Source organism: Lycium barbarum, chromosome 9, assembly GCF_019175385.1.
Source record: "Lycium barbarum isolate Lr01 chromosome 9, ASM1917538v2, whole genome shotgun sequence".
NCBI lineage: Eukaryota > Viridiplantae > Streptophyta > Magnoliopsida > Solanales > Solanaceae > Lycium > Lycium barbarum.
The window spans coordinates 124892154-124918377 of NC_083345.1; the positions used below are offsets into that span (position 1 = coordinate 124892154).

Genomic DNA, 26224 nt, shown 5'->3' on the forward strand with positions numbered 1-26224 from the left:
GATATACAAAATCTTGTTTGTTTGCATTTTGCACCCCCTACCGCTAACGTATGCATTTTTTATTTCGATACTCACCTGTCATAATTTTTTAATAATTTACACCCCATCCTCTTTATTCACTAACCATAAAAGGGTCTTTTTTTTAATTACTTATGACGATAAAATTGGAAACATACAATGTGAATATTCCTATAATTATTTCATGCTCTGTTGGGTGTGTACTCTTCCCTCATCTTCCATATGTTTGTGTGAGTAAAGCCTAACTCCAAAAGAGGAATATCCTTAATAATTTGTGCAAATCATGTTTCAGTGAAGCCAAATTAACGGTAACACTAATGGATCACATGGGATTTATTCCAATTACAAAAGTTCAAAAATTCTATTAGCCCTGAAGCAGAAACAAAATGTATGAATCTTTATATGTTATATCTCATAAGTAAAAGACATACTTACAAAAAACCATGAGTTTTATATACTATAAAAAATCTAGATGACTTACAGAGGGGAAAAAAGAAAAGAAAAGGAGTAAAACAATGATGGGAAAAACAAGTAAAAGAGTCTTAAAAATTTAATCAACATGATGAATATACATGTTAATTTTGTTTTTTTCACAAGAGATCTTTATTTGCAGATGTAAATAACACACCAAATATCTTCTATTCAAATGGGAAAAGGCTAAGTTCACCCATTTCCTCCCAGTTTTAGTTATATTCTCAGCAATCTTCATTCATTAGATTCACAGGAAAACTTGCAGGATTGTAACTAAATTCTCCTAATAAAAGATAAGTATAGAAAATTATAGTAATCCCATCATGTACAGCCATGAATTAACAAACATCAATACAAGAATGGTAAAGTAATAGTTCAAGTGAGTCATTTAGAGAGAAAATTAAATGTTTAAAACAGCCATGTGAAGAACTATTTCGCATTCTCAATGACTAATCCTCAAAGGAGGACATCACACATATATGACATGAATCAATATCATGGGAAGAGCCAAGAAAGTTAGCAAACTTAAGACAAGGGCGTCAGTATCCTTCTGCTTCGTCACGTTAAAAAATTGACTGAGGCTCCATTGATATCATGAGAAAACGGGGACTCTGTCAATTTTGAGCATAATGAAGCAGAAGGATCCGAACGCCATAGCTCTTAAAATTGTTAACTTACTTGGCTCTTCCCAAGACATAGATTCCCGAGATACGAGTCATTCTTAATGACCAACCTTGAAATTAGGACACGAGACATATCATATGAATCAATGTCGTAGGAAGAACCAAAAAGTTAGCAAGCTTAAGAGCGAGGGAGTCGGGATCCTTCTGCTTTCGTCACGTTCAAAATTGACTGAAGCTCCGTTAATATCATGAAAAAATGGACTCTGTCAACTTTGAACATGATGAAGCAGAAGGATCCCAACACCCTAGCTCTTAAGCTTGCTAACTTACTTAGCTCTTCCCATGACAGAGATTCCCGTTATATGCATGGTGTCCTCCTTTTGGGTAGGTTACTAAGAATGACTTAGTTCACAAGCCATTATAAATGGCTAACCTTGGGAATAGGACCCCACACATATTACATGAATCAACATCTCGAGAAGAGTCAAGAAAGTTAGCAAGCTTAAGAGCAAGGGCGTCAGCATCCTTCTGCTTCGTCACGTTCAAAAATTGACCGAGGCTCCGTTGTATCATGAAAAAACGGGGACTCTGTCAATTTTGAGCATGATGAAGCAGAAGGATCCGAACGCCCTAGCTCTTAAAATCGTTAACTTGGCTTTTCCCACGACATAGATTCCCGTTATATGAGTGGCGTCCTTTTAGGATAGGTTACTGAGAGTGACGTGTCAACTCAGACCATTGTGAAACATGCCTTCCTTGATATGACGGAGCTTGATAAATCATACTTTTTACTACTCTAGCTACGCTAGACCCTTCTTCGCCTGTCTGTTCCGATTTCCCCTAAAAAGAACGGGACATATTACCATTCTTTCCGGGCCAGCTACCTCCCACAAGCATAGATATCGAGCAACTCTGAGACATATTACCATCCTTGCACTGATGTTTGCACAATCTGCTTTCCAACTATGTTGCTCGGCCTCTTCCAAAATGTTGCTGGTCCGAGTCTGATCCTCCGAAGGTATTGCATTTTCAGAGGATCTGAGACAGGTACGACAACAGTTTTAGAGAATCCGAGCAATATAGCTTTCCAATCAGGCAAAGTTTTTGTACTTCATGGAAATGAGGTTCTGTGGCATCATTTGTGTCATCAATCCATTTCAAAACACTCTTGTACGGAACCTACAGGAAAAGAGTATTTTATATATCTACTTTGTCTTCTTCAAAATACATCCCATTTACCCTTTGGAAAATTAACCATCAAAGACCCTTTTAGATTAATAAACAGAAAAAGCAATCAAGGTTCTTTAAATTAAACGGAAAAAATTGGAACTTGACTTGAAATAGAGAAATTTCACTTTATGGCTAGCAAAAAATGGATCTTGACTTGACATAGAGCAAAAAAATTGAATCTTGACTTGAAATGGAGAAATTTCACTTTATGGCTAGCCAAAAATGGATCTTGTTCACTTTATGGCTAGCAAAAAATGGATCTTGACTTGACATAGAGCAAAAAAATTGAATCTTGACTTGAAATGGAGAAATTTCACTTTATGGCTAGCCAAAAATGGATCTTGTTCACTTTATGGCTAGCAAAAAAAATCACTTTATAGCTAGCAACAAAAAAATTGAATCTTGACTTGAAATGGAGAAATTTCACTTTATGGCTAGCTAAAAATGGATCTTGTTCACTTTATGGCTAGCAAAAAAATTCACTTTATAGCTAGCAACAACAAAAAAAAAAACTTACTTGCCCTTCAGAAAATTAATCATTAAAGACCCTATTAGCTTGATAAATAGAAAAACAATCAAGGATATTTAAATTAAACATATAAAAAAGATGGATCTTGACTTGAAATAAAGAAATTCCATTTTATGGCTAGCAAAAATAATAGAAGAACTTACTTGCAGAAAAGGAGAAGTGGACCAAAGATTGGGACATTCGATTTACATATAATTTTGAGATTCATTTCTATCTCTCTCTCTCTCTCACACACACACACTTGAGAGAGAGAGAGAGAGAGAGAGAGAGTTAGGTTTGAAAGTGGTGTCACTGCCACTGCAGTTTTTAGCAAGCAAATGATATGTACATGGGCAGTTCATTTTAGATGGAGGCCCAATAATAGGTTTTGCTGAAACCAAGTTACTGGCCCAGAAACTTCATTTGCGGATTGGCCTTTAAACCCACTGGTCTTTGATTTTTGTGCTTGGTCTTTAATTTTTGTAAGCGCTTAAAAAGGTTATCGAAAATATCTTAAGGTTCTGAATTCAAATTCTCGCTCAGTCAAAAAAAAAAATCACAAAGCAAGGCTTTCGCGAAACCTCTACATTAAGGCCTAACTTTTGCCCGAATTGGCCTAATTTTGAGCAAACGTTAGGCCTTAAGGCAGAAGTTTGTTTTGCCTTAAGGCCTAACTTTTGCTTGAATACTCTTAATTTTGCTATGAAACTCTGCTTTGCAATTTTTTTTTTACTGATCAGGGGCTCGAACTCAGAACCTCGGGATATTAGGCGAAGGAAAAAAAAGAGTTAAAGATCAACAATTTGAGAGGTAAAATTAAAGACCACCCCCGAATAAGGCCAATCATGCAAATTGCCTCAGAAACTTTGTTCTATTTCAATGCTGAGGACACAAAGCAAAAAGGTTTTGGAACAATTATGCGACGTAGTCATGGCAAATATTTAGGCTTTATTTATGAAATGTAGCTATATTTCAAAAAATTGTGCGTAACTACTATATTTACGAAAGGTAGCTGTCAACACTGATATAATATGTGTTGATACATGTCCCATATAGCTTAGCTGAATCGATACCCACTTGATACAACTCTTCCTCTCATACAGTTGATACCTGCCTGACACAACAACGGTAGCTATGTTTCGTACATACATAAATTGTAACTGCGTTTTGTAATTACACAAAAACTATAGTATGAAATTTTCTTATTCGACATAAGTCTGATTTTTTTAAAATATTAACTTTTTGATGAAATGGCATTTGGGTCAGATTCATCTTAGTTCTTAATATACCCTATGTTGGATTTCCACATTTGATATGATCCTACTTGACACACCTCATTTCAAGACTTACATCCAAGGCTTAGATATGGAACTTCAAGCTCAACAAGCGGCATGGATGATAAGGATGGAGTTAAAGGCCTTTGGAGGCCCATACAAGCCCCACAATGAGGCCTATCATGTGTGGGAGGTGGCTTGGGAGTTGATTGAAGAAGAAGCTACTAGAAAGGGGACCAAATGTGCAAAGTTGTCAAGCGTGTAAATAGGGACATTTCTGCAAATTAGCTACACTTGCTAACTTGGACAAGATCGGGAGTTGGCTATTTGTGCAAGGAAGGTTATGCTTGCAAGAAGGCCATGCATGCAAGGTTGATTAGAGGGCCATCTATGCAAAGAGGGGCGTGTTTGGCCAATGAAGGCCAATTCTTGAATTGAAGACTCCACTAAGAAGACTAGCCAAACAAGACCCTTACTTCATTAAGGGTAGCACTGTAATTGCCTATTAGTCTTCTTTATTTATCTTGTATATATAGCTTGTCTTTCATTTCATTACTTAGATTTTGATGATGAATATTTAAGTGATGATAGGATTATCATAGTTTGTTTAGCTAGGGTTTAGCTTAGTTTAGTAGATTTAATGGTGGATTCCATTGTTGGTCTTTGAACCTTTAATTCCATTGATTTCATGAAGAGTTGTTCATTTGTGGATTCATTTGACTCACTCTTGCCTTGATTTCAAATAGTATATGTTCTTTTAGGATTGAATTAGATTAGGAGGTGTTGGATTTAATATATCCAAGGTTGCCCATAAATTCACCCTAATTGGGTCTTGCTTTTATCCTCTTTTCTCATCTCCTTTTCTTTTTATCTTTAAATTCCTCGTTTTCGATTGAATTGGTTCTTCCCCAATTCGATTCGTATCAACATTATATTATTCACGTTTCATATCCAATCTTGAGCGTGCGAATAGTATTAGAGTTGTCCACAACGATTTTAGATTGGGTAATTGATCTCCTTATTTAGGGTTGGTTTGGAAAGCCACCCATGTAATTAGAATTGGGTGTAATTACACAATTTGATCTGTTTGTTTGACCACGTAATTATACAATTAGGTGGGAATTTGGTGTAATTGATAGGGTGTATTTACACTCTCCAATTCTCAAGAGGGATTAAAAATTGGGTGTAATTATGTAATTACATGATTACTTTTTAGTTTGTTTCTTTTTTGTTTATTTTTATTTCTTTTATTTTTAATTTATTTTTTATTTCTATTATTTTTATTTCTTTTTTATTTTTACTTTTAAATTATTTTTATTTTTTAAAATCTATTCTTCTTTTTATATTATTTATTTTTCATTTCCTTTTTTCTCATTACCAATCTTTACTTCTTGTGGTTCCATGTAATTGCTAGTATTTTTTATTTTATTCATTTAGCATAACCATGTTATTATTCTAATTTTTTAAACTACACCTCTTTTTGGTAACTAAATGTATTATTTACCACGTGAACAGTTCAGTACAAACTCCCAGACAAATTGAACTACTAGTCTCAAATCTGTCTCATTCAACCAGTACACTCTATCCTCCTATACATAGCTACTTTCAAGGATAGTAATTCATTTGGGCTAACTTGGCAGCAATCTTCCTATTCATGGATGCACGAACAAAAACTTCCTGGATAATCTGTTTGACCAAAGCCTTGTCTTCCTTCTGCCCTTGTGAGAACACCCGAGCATTTCTTTCGAGCCATATATGATAAACAGCCCCAGCTAGACACATCCTATAGATATCTGCCTGCACACTTCGACCAGATGCGTTGCTAGTTGCCCACGATTTCTCTTCTTGCCATCGTCTTACAGTCCTAGTTATGCTTTGCCATTTCAGGAGTTTAGTCCATACTCTCATCGAATAGGAGCTATCAAAAAATAAATGATTATGGCTCTCATCCATGTTATCACATAGAGGGCATGCAGCTCAATCTATTATTCCCCATTTCAATAGTCGGTCCTTTGTGGCCAACCTTTCCATTAACGCCAATTGCAGAATGAAAGTCCATTTTGGGCAGCTGTGGTTGTTGCACGTGAGTCTCCTCCAGTCAACTTTAGGGAACTGACCCCCCATCAAAGTGTACACTTTTTTTTATAGAAAACTTGGCCTGTCGCATAAAAAATTCTTCATCCCATGAGATAGCATCCAAGTATTTTTTTGCATTGATGATCTTATTCATCATCCAGGATGCTTGTTTGCTTTGAGTATCCCACACTGATCCCTGCTTTATGTAGTAAGTATGCACCCAAAGGACCCACAGTTTGTCCTTTTTGGTGCATAAATTCCACAATAGTTTGCAGAGTGCATCCTTGTTCCACCTGTGGATGTCTAATATATTCATGCCACCAGCCACTCTAGGATGACATAATTGTTCCCAGGCTACTAATGCTTTTTTGGATGGATTTATGCTTCCAGTCCACAAATACCTTCTACATACACTTTCTATCATTTTGATGAGTTTCTTTGGCAGCAAGAATATCTGGGACCAATAATTCTGGATAGCCAACAGGACACTCCTGATAAGCTGAATTCTACCAGAATAAGCAAGAAATTTGGAAGTCCAAGAATTTATTCGGCCCATCATTTTCTCCAATAGAGGCTGGCATTGACTGATAGTGAGCTTTTTGGTACTCAGCGGTACCCCGAGGTACTTGAAGGGTAGATCTCCCTTTAAGAATCCTAGTTGATTGAGAATGATCTCTTGTTCCAAGTCGGGAACCCCTCCAAAATATATAGCACTTTTTTCATCATTGGCTTGTAGTCCCGAGGCTTTTGAGAATTCAGCAAAACACTCCACCAGTAGCTTACCAGACCAAATGTCGCCTCTACAGAATAGTAACAGATCATCTGCAAAACTTAATTGGATAATATTAAGCTTTTCACACTTAGGATGAAAATTAAAATTTGGTATCCTTCTCAACCTCTTCAAAATTCGTGTAAAGTATTCCATTACTAAGACAAATAGGTAGGGTGATAATGGATCACCCTGTCTAAGTCCTTTTTTTTTGCAGGAAAAGGCTTAACAGGATTTCCATTAACCAGCACAGAATAGGAGACAGTAGTAACACACTGCATGATCCATCTCACATAAATCTCAGGAAAATTCAGACCTTGAAGAACTTGTTCCAAGAAAGCCCATTCAACAGAGTCATATGCCTTCCTCATATCAACTTTAAGCATACATCTTGGAGATATGTTCTTCCTTCCATAATGTTTAACCAGTTCATGACTTAGCACAATATTATCCACTATGCCTCTGCCAGGGACAAAAGCTGACTGGTTCTTGTCAATAATCCCATCCATCACACTTTGCATCCTCTTGGTTAACACCTTTGAAATGATTTTATATAGCGTAGTACAGCAAGCGATGGGTCTAAACTCAGTTACTTTTGAAGGATTTCTAACTTTGGAGATCAAGGTAATATTAGTGCAATTTATAGCTTGGTACATAGTACTTGTAGCAAAGAAGTCTACCACAGCATCATTAACATCTTGCCCCACCAGTTTCCACGCCTTTTTAAAAAAACAAGCATTCATTCCATCACAACCTGGTGCCTTTGTATCTCCTATGGCAGCAAGGGCCGCTGAAATTTCAGCCTGAGTGACCGGTTGAATAAGCATTTCCTGTTGTTCCTTATGCAGTACTGGCCCATCTCTCACTGTTACGGGATTAATAACAGGTAGTACAGCAGCAGCAGACCCTAGAAGCCCTTTGTAATACGCAGAAATTTCCTCTTCAATTTCCTCCTGTTTCTGAATAATATCCCCGGAGTTGGAAATTAGCTTCTGAATTCTATTTTGCACTACCCTATTCTTCATACTCGCAAAGAAATAAGCATTATTAGAGTCGCCTAATTTTAGCCAATTCACCCTAGATTTTTGTTGTAGTATACTCTCTTCCACACAACTCCATTTTTCAAGTTCTTGCCTTGCAAATCTTTCCTGAACAAAATGGTCTGCATGATGATCAGTCCTCATATGTTCCTGCAATTCCTCCAATTTAGCTCTTGCAAGTTTTATTTTGTTATCTACATTCCTGAATTCCTTTGTATTTAGCCCTTTAAGTCCCTGTTTGACAACCTTCAGTTTCATTTATACTCCTTGCATACCATTCTTTTGTGTTGGTTGCTTCCATGCTTCTTCCACCACTGGTAGGAACTCTTTATGATCAGCCAAACAATTAATGAATTTGAAGGATTTAGTCATTCTTCCTCTATGCATTTGAAACTCAATGCTTAAAGGAGAATGATCAGAGAAAACCGGGTCCATAGCCATTACCTCTAGCTGAGTCATGTGTGTCATCCATGCTGCATTAACCAGTGCCCTATCAATGATGCTAAATACATGGGAATTGGTCCACGTAAATTGCCTACCAATTTGTTTCAGCTCAACCGTGCCAGTATCAAGCAAGTAATTTCTAAAATCAGCGATTTCATTATCGTGGACAGGATTGCCCACTATTCTATCTCCCACACTTGCCACTGCATTGTAGTCCCCCATAGCCAGCCAAGGTCCTTGGCAAGTACCATGAATTTTCCTCAGTTCAGTCCACAAGGTTTTCCTGTCAGTAACTGTGTGCAGTCCATAAATAGCACTAAATTCAAATTTAATATCGATGCTGTTGATCTCAATTAGACCATGGATCAGTTGATCAGTCATGTACTGAACTGCAAAGCTTATTCTATTAGGATTCCAGTAGATTAGTATCCTGCCTCGATCACTGTAGGCAGAGTTAGCACACCAATCCCATCTACTATCTAATTTCTTCATGATCCTGGGGATCTTATTCTCCTTTAATCTATGCTCTATAATAACTAAGAGAACAATATCTTTCTCTCTAATATAGTTCTTTAATTCTTTTTGTTTATAGACTTTATTAAAGCCTCTTACATTCCAAGAGGTAATCTTCATAGAGAACCATTAGGTGGTCTGACTCCTGTCCCCTTCATACCCTTTTTATGCCTTTTACCAACAGCCTGGTCCTGATGTTCATCCCCAGTCAGAGGACTAAAGCTCCCCAAGGTAACAACATGAGGATTCTTATCAGCCATCTGAATATTTTTAGTCCCAGACTTGTGCTTAACTACTTGCCATGGAACCTCATCAGCCGGAACAGTATTAGCGGACTTCTCCTGTTGCTCATTAGTTTCTACTCGAACAGGTGGATTTATCTTTGGAGCAACCACCTCTGTAGATCTATTAGCCTCTTTCGGGACCAATATAGCGCCACTATTTCCAGGTTCGTCTGTTGTATCCTTATTCTGCCATATCTGCTTCATTTTGGCAGCCTTATGTTTAGTTGGTTTAGGCTGAGCAGCCTCATTCTTTGGACACTTATGCCCCACCATTAAGCATTTAGAACAATATAAGGGTTCCCAATCATATTCCACCCTCTGTGAAAATGTACGACCCTTAGGGTCCAATACTGTTATCTTCTTAGGAAGCTCTCTAGTAATATCAATCTCCACAAGTACTCGAGCAAACGAAATCCTCTCCACCTTGCTGGTGCATTCATCCGCAAACAATGGGTTTCCCAACACACTACTAATTCGGCTCAATGATTCAGGGTTCCAACAACTTAAGGGTAATTTTGGATATCTGACCCATAAAGGAATTGTTTGTAAAATTTCTTTATCAAACTCAAATTCTGGTGACCACACCTTCAAAATCATAGGCTTGTTTCTGAGCATGTAAGGTCCTGCTGTAAGGACATTATCCCTTTCCTCAATACTATTAAATTTTATCAGAAAGTACCCATCATTATGGTAGTAGGCTTTGGGTTTGGACACAAAATTCCATTGAGTAGCCATAAAACGGTCCAAGGTTGCAAATGTCGGGGAATCCCCCACAATATACAGAATAAGAGCAGTCTTCCACTTTGCTATCTCTGAATCAATCGAAGCTTGTCTTAGAGCTGCAAATTTCTCGCCATTCTGAATATTAGGAGGGATAAACCCTAACGCCACTCCTCGAGCTGCTAAATTGTTACCTGAGAAGAAATTCGCCCATTTCTTTGGTTGTTCAGTAGGTGGGTTAAGCTCCAATTCCCTCGCTGTCGTTTGCTGTTGAATCTTTGGACTCCCCTGCACTAAGGCTTCCATAGCAGCTCCACCTTGCATAGGGCCAGGATCTGTTGAATCGCATCTCACCGGAGTTGGCCTCGGCGCAATTTGAGTAACCGGAGTCCTACGTGGCTCTTTATTCGCAGAGGGCATCTACCCGATCTGGCCTTCCTGATTCAGTTCTCCCACTGGTGCGATCCCAAGGGATTTGCAGATGGCCTCCATCGTCCCCCGCGCATCGGCGTGTGGTTGTTGATCCTTTTTCGGTCTCCCTCGTGCCATTTTCCTGCACGGCGCACGTTAACACTAACTTACGCCGAGAGAAGAGAGAGGAGAGAGCCAATAAAGTCTTTTGAAAATCCCATATTACGTTACTCGTTATATGTCAAGTTTGTTAATGACACATTCTTTTCAATATTTTCCCTTTCTTTTTGCATTATTTACTTAAGTTACATTGAAACTTACTCATGTAATGTTAGAATTTGACATAAGAGTATTATGTTAAACTTTTTCTTTTGGATTTTGAATTCAGGTTATATTTTCATTTTTAAGTTATTTGCTTTCACATTGCATGTTGTTTATTTTTCACTTACATTTGATGGATTTTTGGTGTCAAACATTTGAATAATGTTATGACATTATATTTATTTATATTAGATTTTTGTCAAACATCCAATCCATGACGTTCTCACAAAAAAAAAGTCTTCTTTTAAGTTTTATAAATAATTAGAATTAAATATGATTAATTTGAAATATAATATTTCAATTATTTTTTACAAGATTAGTTACAAATATATGATTATTAATTAATATATCTTCAAGAAACAATGTGTTATTAAATAACTAATTTAATATCATTTATAAAGGCAAATGTTTTTTAAATATAAATTTTAAATTGTTTATAATTAAATTTTATTTTTAAATTAAACTAACTGTGTAATTACACTTGTGCAACCAAACATCACGCTTGTAATGACACTGTAATTACATTATGACAAACAAATAAACTTTTGTAATTACACTATTGTGTAATTACTAGGCGGTGTAATTACTACCCTTATAATTACGCCACTTCCAATTACCAGGTTGCTTTCCAAACAGGTCCATAATCTTTGAGCAATCATTCTCATGGGCTTCCTTTTGGATTGAATTAGCCTTGGTGTCCATTTCTTTTAACACAATATGTTCGACTGTTAGGTGACTTTTCTTCTAGAAGAATATGTTTACAATCTCTTAAATGAGGTTATATTACAAAAAGGTCAAGATAGCATCTCAGAAGACAAAGTTCTGGTTTTGAATGGCATTGCAATCTATAAATGAAAATATTTCTTCGTACTTGACACAAGAAAAGAATCAAGCTCTTATAACATAGTAAGTAACACTTAGAATATAGAGGTGAGGTGCGCTCATGAGCAAGTCTCGTTCCAAATATCATCGCCATATGTCCAAAAATGTTTATATCTAAGAATTTAAACTATTAAATTATGTGATTTCTTCCTATTCGTCTAACTCTTGGTGAATAACACAATGCTGGTGAAAAGTAACATGTATTCAAAATAAAGAATCGAGATACGCTTGCGAAGTCAGCCCAAATACCATTGTTACTTATATAACAAGTAGCAAGGAGACTAGATCGTGGAGATTTTATAGAAATGAAGCAACGGCTAATACTTCTCATTTTTCTACTCGATTAGAGTACTATTCTGATTGCTGTTAGTTAGACGTTATGCTACTCAAATTCTTCAAAAGTGTAATTGGTTTAAAAAAAAAAGTGAATTTTTTGAGGATCCGACACTGGTACATGTCATTTTTGAAATGATACAAAATTTTATCAAAAAAGAATTTACTATATAAAAAGAATAAGTAGTAAATTAAAAAGAGAGAGCTCAGAAGCACAAATTTTCATCTGATATCAGATGTGTGTGACGACCCATCGTTCACAATTAATGCAGGTAGCATCACTGCTCTCAAATTGCACCAGCCGGGAATCGAACCCGGGTCTGTACCGTGGCAGGATACTATTCTACCACTAGACCACTGGTGCTTGCTGAAGAAGAAAGAGGCATAAAAGATAAACTATAATGTGGAACATCAAACTACCATTGGACTTTTTTTAGTTTTACATCAAACTAATTTTTTTCCCTTCTCTCAACAATAGATGGTTTACTTGATTAACCTTTCCAGTAAATTATGATATTATGTGCTAAGAATAACTTAAATTTCATAAGTAGGTCAGAAGTGAGTGAATTACAAGCTTTTTGTATAAATATAGTGATAAGAATAAATTTATTCGTGAAATGAATATGGCGTTCTATAAATGGGACACAAAAGTACTATTCACACATTAATTAATTTTTGTGTGAACGTATTTGGCTGGATTTGGAAGTTAGGACAATTTTTACTAAAGAAAACCATGAGAAGAGGACTTTGAGGGGCCAGTAGTAGGAGTAACATATATGGTTGTGTTTGAGTCTTTCATTCTTAATTAAAGATCTCCGCTTTGAGGCTTGAGATTGAACAATATCCCGATAGGGAGCAATTTCTTTAATGGGTGTTACGGGTTATCGTGGATTTATATGATTTCTCTGCCCTTAATTAAAAATCTCAAATTCAAGCCTAGGAATAGATGAAGATAAAAAATCTCAATTTGGAGTCTTAGGATAGATGAAGATCTTGATAAGGAGCACTTTCTCTTAGGGGTCGTTTGGTTACTAGTTTACAATCTGGCATAACTAATATATGTTTAAGCTAAGTTATGAGTGTTGGGTGTGCGAACAAAGTACCACATTGATAGCTAAAAAGAAAAATTAGCTATTTATAAGGAGTTTGATACTCTTAATAATGTGAGGCCTTATGGAGAAAACCGTGTGGGCTTGACCCAAAGCGGACAATATCACATCATGTTAAGAGTATCTTTGGGTCGTTTTAGCCCAACAACTGGTATCAGAGCCAATGGTTTGGCGGGACGAGCATGAAGATGGCGGAGTGTGGCGTGGGGCCCGGCTTATTGCCTTTGCATGTCTATGGGCCGGTTTACAACCTTTACCCGTAGCTTTGAAGACGCATACACAGCCTTTGGGTTTCGATGATCGTAAATACTTTGACAGTGTGGGTGGCACACAGACATGTGAATCTCTGATCCGTGATATGATAATGAGCCACGTGGAACTTAGTTTGAGGGGGAGATTGTTGGGTGTGAAGACGCATACACAGCCTTTAAGCTTCGGTGACTGTAAATACTCTGATAATGTGGGTGACACACAGACATGTTGCAATGCGAAGGGCAAAATTTAAAGACCACCCCAAAAGAAGGGCAATCCGCGCAAAAAAATGATATCACATCATGTTAAGTCTTTGGACCGTTTTAACCCAACAATGAAAACATCTATATATTTGTTAATAATACAAGATAGAAGATGAAATAATTATTCAACTCTAATGAGCAACTGAACAATCTCGTAACGAAATTTACCCCACGTCGGATTAATCAAAACAGTAAATTATGGTGATAATAGTACATATTACTAGCTTTCTCGATAAGTGAGACAATGTGTGCATGTGGGACCACGTGACAGGCCTTTAATGTTAGTCTGCAAGTACATTTAATACATAGTATTGACATTTTCAATTGTCAATTCCTAAGTTCCCCTTATGATCCTCCCCTTTTATCCCCATATTTGATAACGATGCCCAACAAATAAAGATAATGAGCGATGGAGACCTCATTATTCCCCTCTAGATCTTCTGTTTAAATTCTCTTCAAAAGGTAGTGAAATTTAAACTTTAATTAGAAATTCATTGGAGCCTTTAGTAACATTGCTTCCTATTGAGAATTTTTATTCATTTTACTATTTATTAACTCATAATCAGATTTTTGTAATTAATTATTTGTAATTTGACAACTTAAAACAAAATTTTCAAACGTAAAGAAACGAATATTGGACCTCACTCAACTCAGAATATCCACCACGAGTTGACGATTTTTCGATCTCCACTTTTTGGGAGTGGAAGTGCTTGGTCACTAGAGTTCCTTTTCTTCAAGAAATTTAGTTGTATTAGCCTTGAAATTGGTCTAACATTTTGTTATGAGCTGCTTGGACAAAAATGGATGGAAGATCGACGACACATGTGATTGATCATAGCAATTTATATATACAAAAAAAAAACTATATAAGACTTCGACACTATCATATCATTTAAAATTTCATTAAAATTGCGTTCTATTGTAGACGTAGATCAATAACTTGTAGTGTTAAAGTGATTCGAAGTGGTATGATTAGAGGTGGAGTCAGAGATCAAGGTATGGGTTCGGCCGAACTTAATAAATTTGGTATAAAGTTTGTCTTTGTCTTAAGAAATTTATTTAATATGTACAAATTATTAATTTAAAATAACTCAATAACTTAAAAGGACTATAATCCTAGATCCATAGACTTCAAATTCAAACTCCGCCCCCGAGTATGATGTAATAATGAACAAAAATGTTCCAAATATTTGTCCTCAAGAATAGGAGCTTGCTAAAGGTGACATCAATGCTTTCATTTATCGTGGACTTTAAAGTTTCATCAAGTACTAGTTAAAGAAACAGACACTTAATTATATCACTAAATGTCAAATGCAAATGAACATTTTACACTAAACATAAGTGTGTGTATATATACATGCTAGTAATTGAAAAGAATGAGAGACATGCTAAAGTTGGCTAAGTTACTTTAAACATGTAGCAATGGTTTTATGTCCATTTAAACTTTAATTAATTAATAATAAAAAGAAAATAAAAAGCTTATAGAGTGAAAAATAAAATAGAGAGAAAACAGGCTAAAATAAAACCCATGCCAAAATTAAGGTGTATGGACCATGTAGCTATCAATGAGGACCATTACTTAGGTGGACCTACTTTCAGTTACCAGTGAAGGGATTTTGTAAGTCCTACTTCCCACTTACAAAAATTTACACATACCCAATGTTTATATAAGATCAATGAATATAAGATAAATATTTTAAATTATCACGTAATTAAGATTAATTGATATGTATTCTCACTTTAATCTAAAACTATAATGGTTAAATTTATTGATTTAGTGTAAATATTGGATGTGAATAAATATTTACCTCTTCTTTCCCCGCTCACATCCCAATTAATGGCCATATTTTCAATAAGAAAATTCGAAATACAAAAATAAACATACGTAACAAAGCCAATGGAATTAAACATATAGTACATATAAATATATAAAATATTAACCTATCGATACAGTGAAGTTTTGTGACAGCTGAGCTGAGTGTCAATTGACTTCTCCTTTAGATTGCTCCGCCACTCCCTTTATTTCATTTTATGTGAATTTATTTGATTGACACTTTTAATCTTGAACGTGCTAATACTTGTGTTTATGAAACTTTTGAAATTTATAAATTTAAATATTTTATAATAGTGTAGTTATAAAAGCTCATCAATAAGAAAATAAGAAGTGTTTTTTTTCTTATTTTCAATATATAAAATATGTGTCATTATTTTCTTTAAACAAACTAAAAAGATTAGGATCACACTAAATAGAAAAGGATGGACTACTATACTAGAAAACAAAATGGGGTTAACATAAATTAATTGTACAAAAGTCTTTTATTGGGGAGAGTTGAGGTCAAAATTTGATTTAACGCCATCATTTAACTTCAAACTGCACCAGAAAGAAAACAAAAGTACTACAGTAGGTCATTAAGACTATAAAAGAAGGGATAAAAAAAAAAAACAATGTTGCAGCTTCATGTCAATTGCATGAGCACTTTTTTTTTTCTTAACAAACAAAAAACAGACAACTTTGTAAGTACTCTTCTTCTCCTAATAAGTATCACTTTAACAAAAATTCCGTATATTAAGAAATTAATAATATAATATAAAGTTATTAAATTGTCCCTATATAACAAAAATAAATTACTTATTTCTTTTGATTAGAGCATGCACAAGTAGTAATTTTTTTAATATTGAAAATCCAACAATACCAAGTTGCTATATGACTTTTTCAATCATCGTTTAAATGTTACTTTATCTTGTCAGTTTTTGTCTAAAGATAGAGTTGGAAAAAACTAACAAATTTATATCTTGATTTCCTAAGATGACGCTTATTATGGACAATTTTTTTTAACTAAGGTGATACTCCCTCTGTCCCATAATAAGTGTCACCTTAGCTAAAAACACGCATATTAAGAAACCAATGATGAAGTGTAAAGTTTACCAAATTACCCTTATGTAAAAAAAATTATTTTTTCCTCTTGATGATTAGAGCATGCACAAGTAGTTCATCTTTTGACATTGAGAATCCAACTATCATTATTTAGAGTACAACTATTTCTTTTGCCTCTTACTAATCGTTCCATAGGCGAAAACTTTCAGTTTCACGTGAAACTCAAAATTTGACATTGTGAATTCAAATTTTGGCTTGAAATAAAAAAACTTGTCATTTTTTATCTAAGGGCAAAGATGAAAAAAACTAGTCAATATATGCATTGGTATCCTGATGTGACATTTATTATGGGATAAAAAAATTTGGTTAAAGTGATACTTAGGAGCCGTTTGGACATGATTTCATCTCATGAGATGAAATCATGTTTGGACATGCAATTTGAATTTCTTGAGTTGCAGTTTCTTTTTAATAAACATAAAAACCCCACAAGTTGTGAAAACCATCAAAATTTTTCCAATTCTTATACAATCCTACCAAATGAGTAAATCATAATTCGTAATAAAATTAATATGCTACTAGAAGGCCTTTCTAAAAAATACAACATCAATTGATCAAACTTTAATTCAATAAAAAGGAAAATTTAACATGAATAGTAATGTAACTACTCTTTAATATAATCCTCCCACGTGGTACGAACAATATATCTACCAACTTATGGGTCTTTTTTTACAAAGTATAAATATATGCGTCAAATTTTACATTTATATTTTTTAAAATCATGATTTCAAATCCCGAATTATGCCTTTTTGGATGATTTAAAATTTCATTTTATGAGATGAAATCAGAGATGAAATCGCATGTCCAAACGCTGATTTCATCTCATGAGATAAAATCACATGTCCAAACGCTGATTTCATCGCATGATATGAAATCACATGTACAAACCCCAACTTATTATGGGACGGAGGGAGTAGTACAAAATAGTTGTGGACCTATTTTAACTCGAAAACAGTGTCAATTCAATCTCAATATTGGCTCTCTCAGATTCTATCTTTATCTGTTAACAGTTCACTCCCTCCAAAAATTTAAAAAGGAAAAAAAAAAAAAAGAATCACATGTGTCCCTTACCCTTCCATTAAATTCTTGTATTAGACTCTAATCTATATATATACACACATGACACAATAATGTACTATACATTAATGCAAAAAAAAAAAAAAGTTTCATATTCACTGCATATGGTTGCATTCTTGATTTTCTCTTTTGATTCTATGTAATGGTGGTGAAATCTCATAGATTTAAGCTTTGTAAAGAAAAGGGTATGTTTTTTTTTCACAACCCCTTATCTTTTTCTTCTTGATTATTTAAATTTTGGTGCTTTTTGAGTTACATGACTTGTGATGCCAAAAAAAGTTTTTTTTTTCTTTTTGCTACTATTTGGTTCAAGAAAGACTCATTTGCCTTACCCCAAAAATGCAAGAGTTTATTAGATGGTTGTTTCTCTTTGTTATTATTCCTTTTTCAAGTTTTTTTTTTTAATATATTCAGGTACTAGCTCAATTGGCCTTTTGAGTTTCATGGCAAAAAAAGGGTAACTTTTTTATGCTAAGAATTTTTTCAAGAAATGCTCACTTGTCTTACCCCATAAAATGCAACATATTTTTCTAGCATTATAAGCTCAAGAAATTAGATGTTTGTTTATGTTTAAATTCCCATCAAGTTTGGTGATTTTCTTAAAACTTAGTCACTAGCTCAAAAACCCATAATTTGCTTTTTGGGGTTCATGATTTGTGATGCTAAAAAAAGTAGTAATTTTTATGCTAATTTTTGTTCATAAAGCTCACTTCATTTCCCTAAAATGCAAGAATTTTCAAGCTCAAGAACTTAGATGTTAGTTTTTTTTACTTTCCCTTGTTTAGTACTCATTTTCGCTTTGTTATTTTTCAAAATTTGTCAATTTTCTTAATATTCAGGCACTAGCTCAAAAACCCAAAATATGCTTTCAAGTTTCATGATCTATTATGCCAAAAAAAAAAAAAAATTAGTTGCTGTATTTTGTTTCAAGATATGTTCACTTGTCTTCCCTAAAATGCAAAAAAAAAAAAAATTAGTTGCTGTATAGTAGTTTTTAATAAATTATGAAAGATCTTCTGTTTTTAGCTAAAGTTGAAATCTTGAAAAGTAGTAATTATTATAGTAGCATTTTGTTTCATCACTTTGAATTTGATCCTAAAGTTGAGTCTTTTTGTTTGCATCAAAGTGTTTGTGGCTTTTCTTTTTGTAATTTAGTTGCATGGATAATTACCACTTTCCCTTTTTCCACTTTTGTCAACATCAAAGAACTTTATGTATTTTAGTGGTTTATGGTTAGATTTTTAGTTGAAAATGACAAGTGCATGTGTCTTGAGCTATTTTTAAGGAACTTTAACTTCAAGCATGCTTTATGAATTTTTAAATTTTTTAGTTTTATATTACAAAGTTTGTAGATCTCCACACTAGGCTGACCAGCACATGGTATTCAAAGAGAGTTGACCTCTTTCTTTTATTTATAATCTCAAATTAGTTCACTGCATCTTTTGAGCTTTATGTTTAGTTTTTTATAATAAATTATCATATACCTGTAGCTTGTTAGATGAAAAGTGCCAAAAAAAGAAGAAGGTGAGAGTATGCAAATAGAATGATTAGATCTTATCTAGTTGCTGATTTTGTTAAGTGAGATTTTTTTATTTTAAGTGCTTCCTTATAGTTGTCTTTATTAGGGACCAGTACCTGTCTTCGTTGGTAGGCTTAATAGGTAGATACTGTTAAATCAATTTTTTTTTTTTTATGACATGCGAACCCGCAGCCGCTACCCTTCGGGTGTGCACAGGGTAAACCCAGCTTATGTGCAATAGCTCGCAAACCACACAGAAGAGGTAACCCGCACTGTTAAATCAACTTTTTAAATATATACTTGAAGACTGTTTTCCTGTATAGAGTCTGCATGATTGTTTTCGAAGTGCTGGTAATTAAATGTTTTTTATTTTAAATCGGATTTACTCGTTTGAAATATCTCTGACTTAGATTTGTTAATGATTTGCACAATGATCAGGTTGTTTGAAGTTATTTAAAGACTGCTATTTGTACTAACTAAGCTTTGTTTCTTGCAGATCTGATTTCCAGTTAGAGAAGTGAATAATTCTTCTGCTTTTGGTAAGTTTCAGTATTATATTTTTACCATTTTGGCCATTTCGTTATAGAAGGTGGGAATATGGATTAAATCACATTTAGAAGTGACTTTCTTTTATGTTTGTTTCTCTCTTTCTCTTTTTCTTTGTGGTGGGGGTGGAAATTGTGCGTGTTTGTTGTTTCTAACGATAGGTTAGTCATGTTTAGCAGTGTTTCTATCACATTCGAAAGATATCTTTGTTCTAGGATAATTTTCTAGCATATTTAGACGAGAAGGTTGTAAGTTCTGCTGGAATTGTTCAATTAGTTCTTCAGATTTATGATAAATTTGCTTATCTGCAAGTTCGCTACTATTTTTTTTCAGTCTTTTGTGAACTTATCTTGTACATTTGATCAATTTATGATACCATTGTGTGTTAAGTTGCTTCCTGCATTCCACACCAGATTTTCATTGAGACTTCAAGTAATGTATTGAGATGAAATTTTTATGATAGTGCCTTGAAGTGAAATCCATATCCAATTTTAAGAATTTATCCGCTCCCTTATTGCATCACGGGTCATTTCTGTCGAACTTCTTGATGTTTATTGGTTGAATAAGTATGATCAGTTTAGGTCCATCTCATTTGTTGCTTAATGACTTGCTTTTTGTTCCTCTTCTTCAGTTCTCAACCTTTATTTAAATGTTTTCTCTCCTTCGCTCTCTTCAGATACATAGTAATTTTTTTTTATTTAAATCTCTCAGGTACTGCTGCCATCTTTAATTTCCGTAACGAGAATTGTTCGAAGATGATTTTAAACAATTTGAAGCTAGGCGTTGAAGTGGTTGGTGCCCATAACCTTTTGCCGAAAGATGGTCAAGGTTCATCGAGTTCTTTCGTGGAACTTTACTTTGACGGGCAGAGGTTCCGCACTACCATCAAGGAAAAAGATTTAAGTCCCGTGTGGAATGAGACTTTCTACTTCAACATCTCCGACACTTCCAACCTCCATATGCTCGCTCTTGACGCCTATGTGTACAACAATGTTAGACCTACTCAGTCCAGGTCCTTTCTTGGGAAGATTACTATTAACGGGACTTCCTTTGTACCTTATTCGGATTCCGTTGTCTTGCATTATCCTCTTGAGAAGCGAAGTATCTTTTCACGTGTGAGAGGAGAACTCGGCCTTAAAGTGTATGTTATTGACGATCCTTCCATAAAGTCATCTATGGATACTCAGGTTCACAGCCATTCAGCTCAAACTCCAGCTCCAAAAATCCCGAGATCTGAAGTGAGACACACTTTCCATCATCTTCCCAATCCAAATCACCCACAGCAGCAACAACAACAAGCAGCTCCTGCGGGTCCCGCTGTTCCCTTGAATCATGAAGGAGCAAGATACATTCCCGAGCAAATGAAGGTTCCAGAAGTACCACAGCCGCCACCTCAGCTCGTCCGGATGCATTCTTCCACAATGGCACAACCCGTTGACTATGCACTTAAGGAAACGAGTCCGTTCCTCGGAGGGGGTCGAGTTGTGGGCGGTCGTGTTATTCGTACGGACAGGATGTCTGGTTGTACTTATGATCTTGTTGAGAAGATGCACTTCCTTTTTGTTAGAGTTGTTAAGGCTCGTGAGCTTCCCGCTATGGATATTACAGGGAGCGTCGATCCTTATGTTGAGGTCCGCATCGGGAATTACAAAGGAATTACGAAACACATTGAGAAAAATCAAAATCCTATGTGGAATGTAGTGTTCGCCTTTTCTCGGGAGAGGATGCAAGCGTCCGTGCTTGAGGTCGTAGTTAAAGACAAGGATCTTATGAAAGATGATTTTGTAGGCCTGTGCCGATTTGACCTCAATGAAGTCCCGATGCGGGTCCCACCCGATAGTCCTCTAGCTCCGGAGTGGTACCGGCTTGCAGATAAGAAAGGAGAGAAGATAAAAGGGGAGCTTATGCTTGCTGTTTGGATCGGTACACAAGCGGATGAAGCTTATCCAGATGCATGGCATTCCGATGCAGCTTTATCTGTTGACACGGTTGCATCCACTCTTATACGTTCGAAGGTCTATCATGCACCACGGTTATGGTACCTCCGTGTTAATGTTGTCGAGGCACAAGACTTGCTTCCGACTGAGAAAACTCGTTTCCCGGACGCTTACGTGAAGGTACAGATAGGAAACCAAGTTTTGAAAACTAAGCCGGTTCAGGCTCGGACCTTCAATCCTCTTTGGAATGAAGATCTCCTGTTTGTTGCTGCTGAACCGTTTGATGAAAATCTCGTCCTCTCGGTAGAGGATCGTGTGGCTCCGGGTAAAGACGAGATTATTGGGAGGGTAATCATCCCTTTGAGCATGGTGGAAAAGCGTGCTGATGATAAAATGATCCATTCTCGTTGGTTTAACTTGGAAAAGCCCGTGGCCGTGGATATTGATCAGCTTAAGAAGGAGAAATTCTCGAGTAGACTTCATCTCCGAGTCTGTCTTGATGGAGGTTATCATGTCCTTGACGAATCCACTCATTATAGTAGTGATCTTCGCCCCACAGCAAAACAGCTATGGAGGCCCCCAATCGGGATTCTTGAACTCGGAGTCTTAAATGCTGTGGGACTTCATCCTATGAAAACACGAGATAACAAGGGGACATCGGATACATATTGTGTAGCAAAGTATGGTCACAAATGGGTTCGAACTCGAACCATTGTTGATAATCTCTGCCCAAAGTACAATGAGCAGTACACTTGGGAGGTTTTTGATCCAGCTACGGTTCTCACTGTGGGTGTGTTCGACAACAGCCAACTCGGAGAAAAGGGTTCATCAAATGGTACATCCAAAGACCTAAAGGTCGGGAAGGTTAGAATTCGTATCTCGACACTTGAAACAGGCAGAGTTTACACACATTCATATCCACTGCTTGTCCTTCATCCTACTGGTGTTAAAAAGATGGGTGAATTGCATTTGGCGATACGTTTTACATGCACATCATTTGCTAACATGCTTTACAAATACTCACGTCCTCTTTTACCGAAAATGCATTACGTAAGGCCTTTTACTGTTATGCAACTTGACATGCTAAGGCACCAGGCAGTTAATATAGTTGCCATGCGGTTGGGACGAGCAGAGCCCCCTTTGAGAAAGGAGGTGGTGGAATATATGTCGGATGTGGATTCACATTTATGGAGTATGAGGCGTAGCAAGGCCAATTTTTTCCGTTTGATGTCGATTTTCACGGGATTATTTGCTGCGGGAAAATGGTTCGGAGATATCTGCATGTGGAAGAACCCGATCACAACAGTCCTTGTGCACGTTCTCTTTCTTATGCTTGTGTCGTTTCCGGAACTCATTTTACCAACTGTTTTCCTATACATGTTTCTAATAGGAGTGTGGAATTACCGTTACCGGCCTAGGTATCCTCCTCACATGAACACAAAGTTATCGCAAGCCGAGTCAGTGCACCCTGATGAGCTTGATGAAGAGTTCGACACATTTCCAACTAGCCGTTCCCCTGAACTGGTGAGAATGAGGTATGATCGGTTGAGGAGCGTTGCTGGACGCATTCAAACAGTAGTTGGTGACGTGGCAACTCAAGGAGAGCGACTCCAGTCGTTACTGAGCTGGCGTGACCCCCGTGCTACGGCCCTCTTTGTTACATTTTGCCTTGTTGCTGCATTGGTATTGTATGTGACGCCGTTCCAGGTGATTGCTGCCCTGATAGGTATCTACATGATGAGACATCCGAGATTTCGACATAGGCTGCCTTCTGTGCCAATCAACTTCTTCCGTCGGCTGCCAGCTAGGACAGACAGTATGTTGTAATTGTTCCCTCTATTGCTTTTTTATGTAGTTTGCTCGAGCATCAGAATGGACTTATTTGGGAGGCGTAGTTGTTGTTGTACTCGAGCATTGGATGTGGGTACTAGATTTATATTCCGGACCATATAAATAATTCTCATGGCCTGCTACATCTATATGTATAATAAGATCCATTCCTACAATCTTTTTTTCCAATTATGATTTGTATGCATCTTTGGGAATACATGAATCTCAAGCTGTTTATGGCTTTTCTTCAATAATAGTCATGACACCGTTGTATGCATATATTTGCAATTGCATGAGTGGAGATGAGAAAAATGAAATTATGAACCAAACGATTAAGAAAGAACAAAACCAACTCCAAAGGGTGGTGTTATACAGTTCTTGCCTTAGAATGGGCAGTCACAAGAATTTTGATTTAAGAAAATTGACTGTTTGGCCAAGCTTACACTTCGGATGAGACCAAGAACTGAAAGATGTTTATCAAAGAGAGGCAGGGACAGTAAGAGCCCGTTTGGATCGGCTTATAAGTTGCCTATAAGTTGTTTTCAGTTTTTTTGAGTGTTTGACTGACCAGCTTAAAATCATTTTGTGCATAAAATAAGCTCAAAAAAATAATTGAGCCCTTTTGGCTTAGCTTATCTAAAATAGCTTATAAGCTGAAAACAGCTTATAAGCCAAAAAAAAAATAAGTTAGCCTACCCCAACTTATTTTGTTTTTTGCTTATAAGCTGTTTCAAGCTTATAAACTGTTTATTTTAAGCCCATCCAAACAGGCTCTAAAAGAACTCAAGAAAACTGAATGTTGGCTTTTATTAGACACTCCAGACCCCCAGTTACACAGGATCTAATCCTCCACGAAAAGTAAGAAGTTCTCTTTCCTTCTGCTTGCAAAAAAAGTTATGAGATTGCTTTTGTTTGCGTTAGCGATCATCAAACCTGTGACAAAAAGCATGTTTTTTGTTACCGATGCACAAAGAAAATATTTTGTTGCGAATGAACAAGATATTGAGGAATTGTCCATACGTAAAATCAGAATTATTGATACGGGCCTTTTCCGTGCAAAGCCTCTTTCAGAATATGTGGAAATAGGAGGAGTCCGACGCCAAAATGGCACGTTTTTGGACCTTGAAGACAAAAATGGTATGTCTTCTTTTTTTTTTATATACCAAAAGGGGCTTTTCGTTGGTTATCCAACGAAATGTTAACCCCATTTAACATTTCCGTCAAATGTAAAAAAATAAAATAAAATTGTATTTCGTTACATACCTGGCGAAATACAATTTTTTTTAATTTTTTTTTGTATTTCGCTAGGTTACTAGCGAAATGTAATTCATTTTTTTTCCTTTTTTTTTAAATCCGCTTTTTCGTGTTTTTTTTTTTTAAGTTTCCTAAAATAAAATTATGAAAATATAAATTTTTTAGGACACAAAAAAATCAATTTTCCTGATTTATTGTTTCAGATATTTTAATTAATTAAAAAAAATCCATTTTTTCATTTCTTTTCAAAAAGCAGGTTTAAAAAATGAGATTCATTTTTCCTGATTCTAAAAAACCATTTTCCAAATTTTAAAAAAATAAATTAATTTGCCAGTAATAAAATGCCATAATTTACATATTTTTTTAATTTTTTTTTTAGTATTGACCGTTAGTCAAACGGCATAAATGAGCCAAAAAGTTGAATTGAGGGGTATTCGTAGCAAAATAGATGAATGAAGTGTATTTTTAGACCTTTTCTAATAGTTCAGGAGCATTTTTGCCATTTTCTGTTAAATTGTTAACAAAATATTTGGGAGTTGACTAAAAGTACACCACTTATGCAAACATAATGCTCCATGTAAGAGAACGTATATAGTTTTAGGTCCAAACCTAAATGTAATATACTATTTTGATCCTTTTCTCGAAAACTAAACTGTAACGGCGCGGTTAAGTCCAATAACACAGTAAAATACTACGTTAAAGATTATTTTTTGTATAAAGCAGTATTTTACTACAATAGTTTTGGAAACTTTAGGCTTAAGTGTTATATTTTTGTAAGGTTATTTTAGAACTTTATATGTCGAGAAAATTAGTCAGCTTTATTTTCAAAAATTGAAACCACATAAGTGAAATTGACATTCACAGCTACATTACTCCGAAATTTTTATGTTGAAGTCTATTGCGTATCATCATATTATAAGTAAAGAAAACTGAAAATTTCCGGCCAATTTGGGGGGAAATTAAAATTGGAAGGGAAAAAAGAGGTTTTCTAGAAAATCGGCCCGACCATGGCGGTTTGCGCTGCTAGATCTCGTAAAAATATGCAAAATAAAAAAAAATTGCATAAATCGGATATCCGAGCGCAAAGTTATGACTGTTTAAAGTTTCACCAATTTACAACTACTCTTTCTCCTATATTTTTTAACTATGTTTTTATCTAATTGAATTAGATTTATATTCAAAATAAAGTTATGTCTTGATTAAAAAATAACACGCTTGAATCAAAACCTTAAAAAATAAAACACTTAAACCTAAAGTTTCCAAACAAAACTTACTTCAGACACCTTTTCAACCCCTAAAACGACGATCTGAACATCTATGTATCCTTGATGTATTGAGCTTACATTATTGTACGCAGAAAAAAATATCAGGTTCTATATAAAATATTGACATTTCGGAATCTTGACACACGACTAATTGTTGGTCAAAGTATGGAAAAAAAAACACTAAGTGTTGCCAATTTTTTTTTTATTAAAATAAGATGTTGCGATCTTTTTATGAAAAAAAAACACTAAGTGTTCCTTACTGGCAATTTTTTTTTTTTTAAATCTGGAAAATGTTTTTTTTAGAATCAGGAAAAATGAATCTC

General features: G+C 35.4%; 1 protein-coding gene, 1 long non-coding RNA gene and 2 other non-coding genes across 5 annotated transcripts; 1 reads left to right on the plus strand and 3 right to left on the minus strand.

The window, feature by feature from the left end:
• Positions 1–789: 789 nt before the first annotated feature.
• On the minus strand, positions 790–3287 carry LOC132609893 (uncharacterized). Its single transcript, XR_009570961.1, has 2 exons — positions 3015–3287; positions 790–2291 (listed from the first exon to the last, which is right to left on the minus strand). It is a non-coding gene; the product is annotated as an uncharacterized LOC132609893 (long non-coding RNA).
• An 8832-nt stretch (positions 3288–12119) lies between these two features.
• On the minus strand, positions 12120–12204 carry LOC132612503 (small nucleolar RNA snoR114). Its single transcript, XR_009571857.1, has one exon. It is a non-coding gene; the product is annotated as a small nucleolar RNA snoR114 (small nucleolar RNA).
• A 6-nt stretch (positions 12205–12210) lies between these two features.
• Positions 12211–12281, minus strand: TRNAG-GCC (transfer RNA glycine (anticodon GCC)). Its single transcript has one exon. It is a non-coding gene; the product is annotated as a tRNA-Gly (tRNA).
• A 5190-nt stretch (positions 12282–17471) lies between these two features.
• On the plus strand, positions 17472–23525 carry LOC132609894 (multiple C2 domain and transmembrane region protein 7). 2 transcript variants are annotated; one of them, XM_060324089.1, is made up of 3 exons: positions 17472–17735; positions 19566–19608; positions 20327–23525. In XM_060324089.1, exon 3 carries the CDS (start codon positions 20371–20373, stop codon positions 23377–23379), a length of 3009 nt encoding a protein of 1002 aa, XP_060180072.1. In that variant the 5' UTR covers positions 17472–17735; positions 19566–19608; positions 20327–20370; the 3' UTR covers positions 23380–23525. The 2 variants fall into 2 exon arrangements, with proteins under 2 accessions (XP_060180072.1, XP_060180073.1); XM_060324090.1 differs by lacking the exon at positions 17472–17735 and adding an exon at positions 18576–19331.
• The last annotated feature ends 2699 nt before the right edge of the window (positions 23526–26224 follow it).

What these genes read in the sequence shown, in the direction of transcription:
- LOC132609894 (XM_060324089.1), top strand. Translation starts at nt 20,371, where the DNA reads ATGATTTTAAACAATTTGAAGCTAGGCGTTGAAGTGGTTGGTGCCCAT.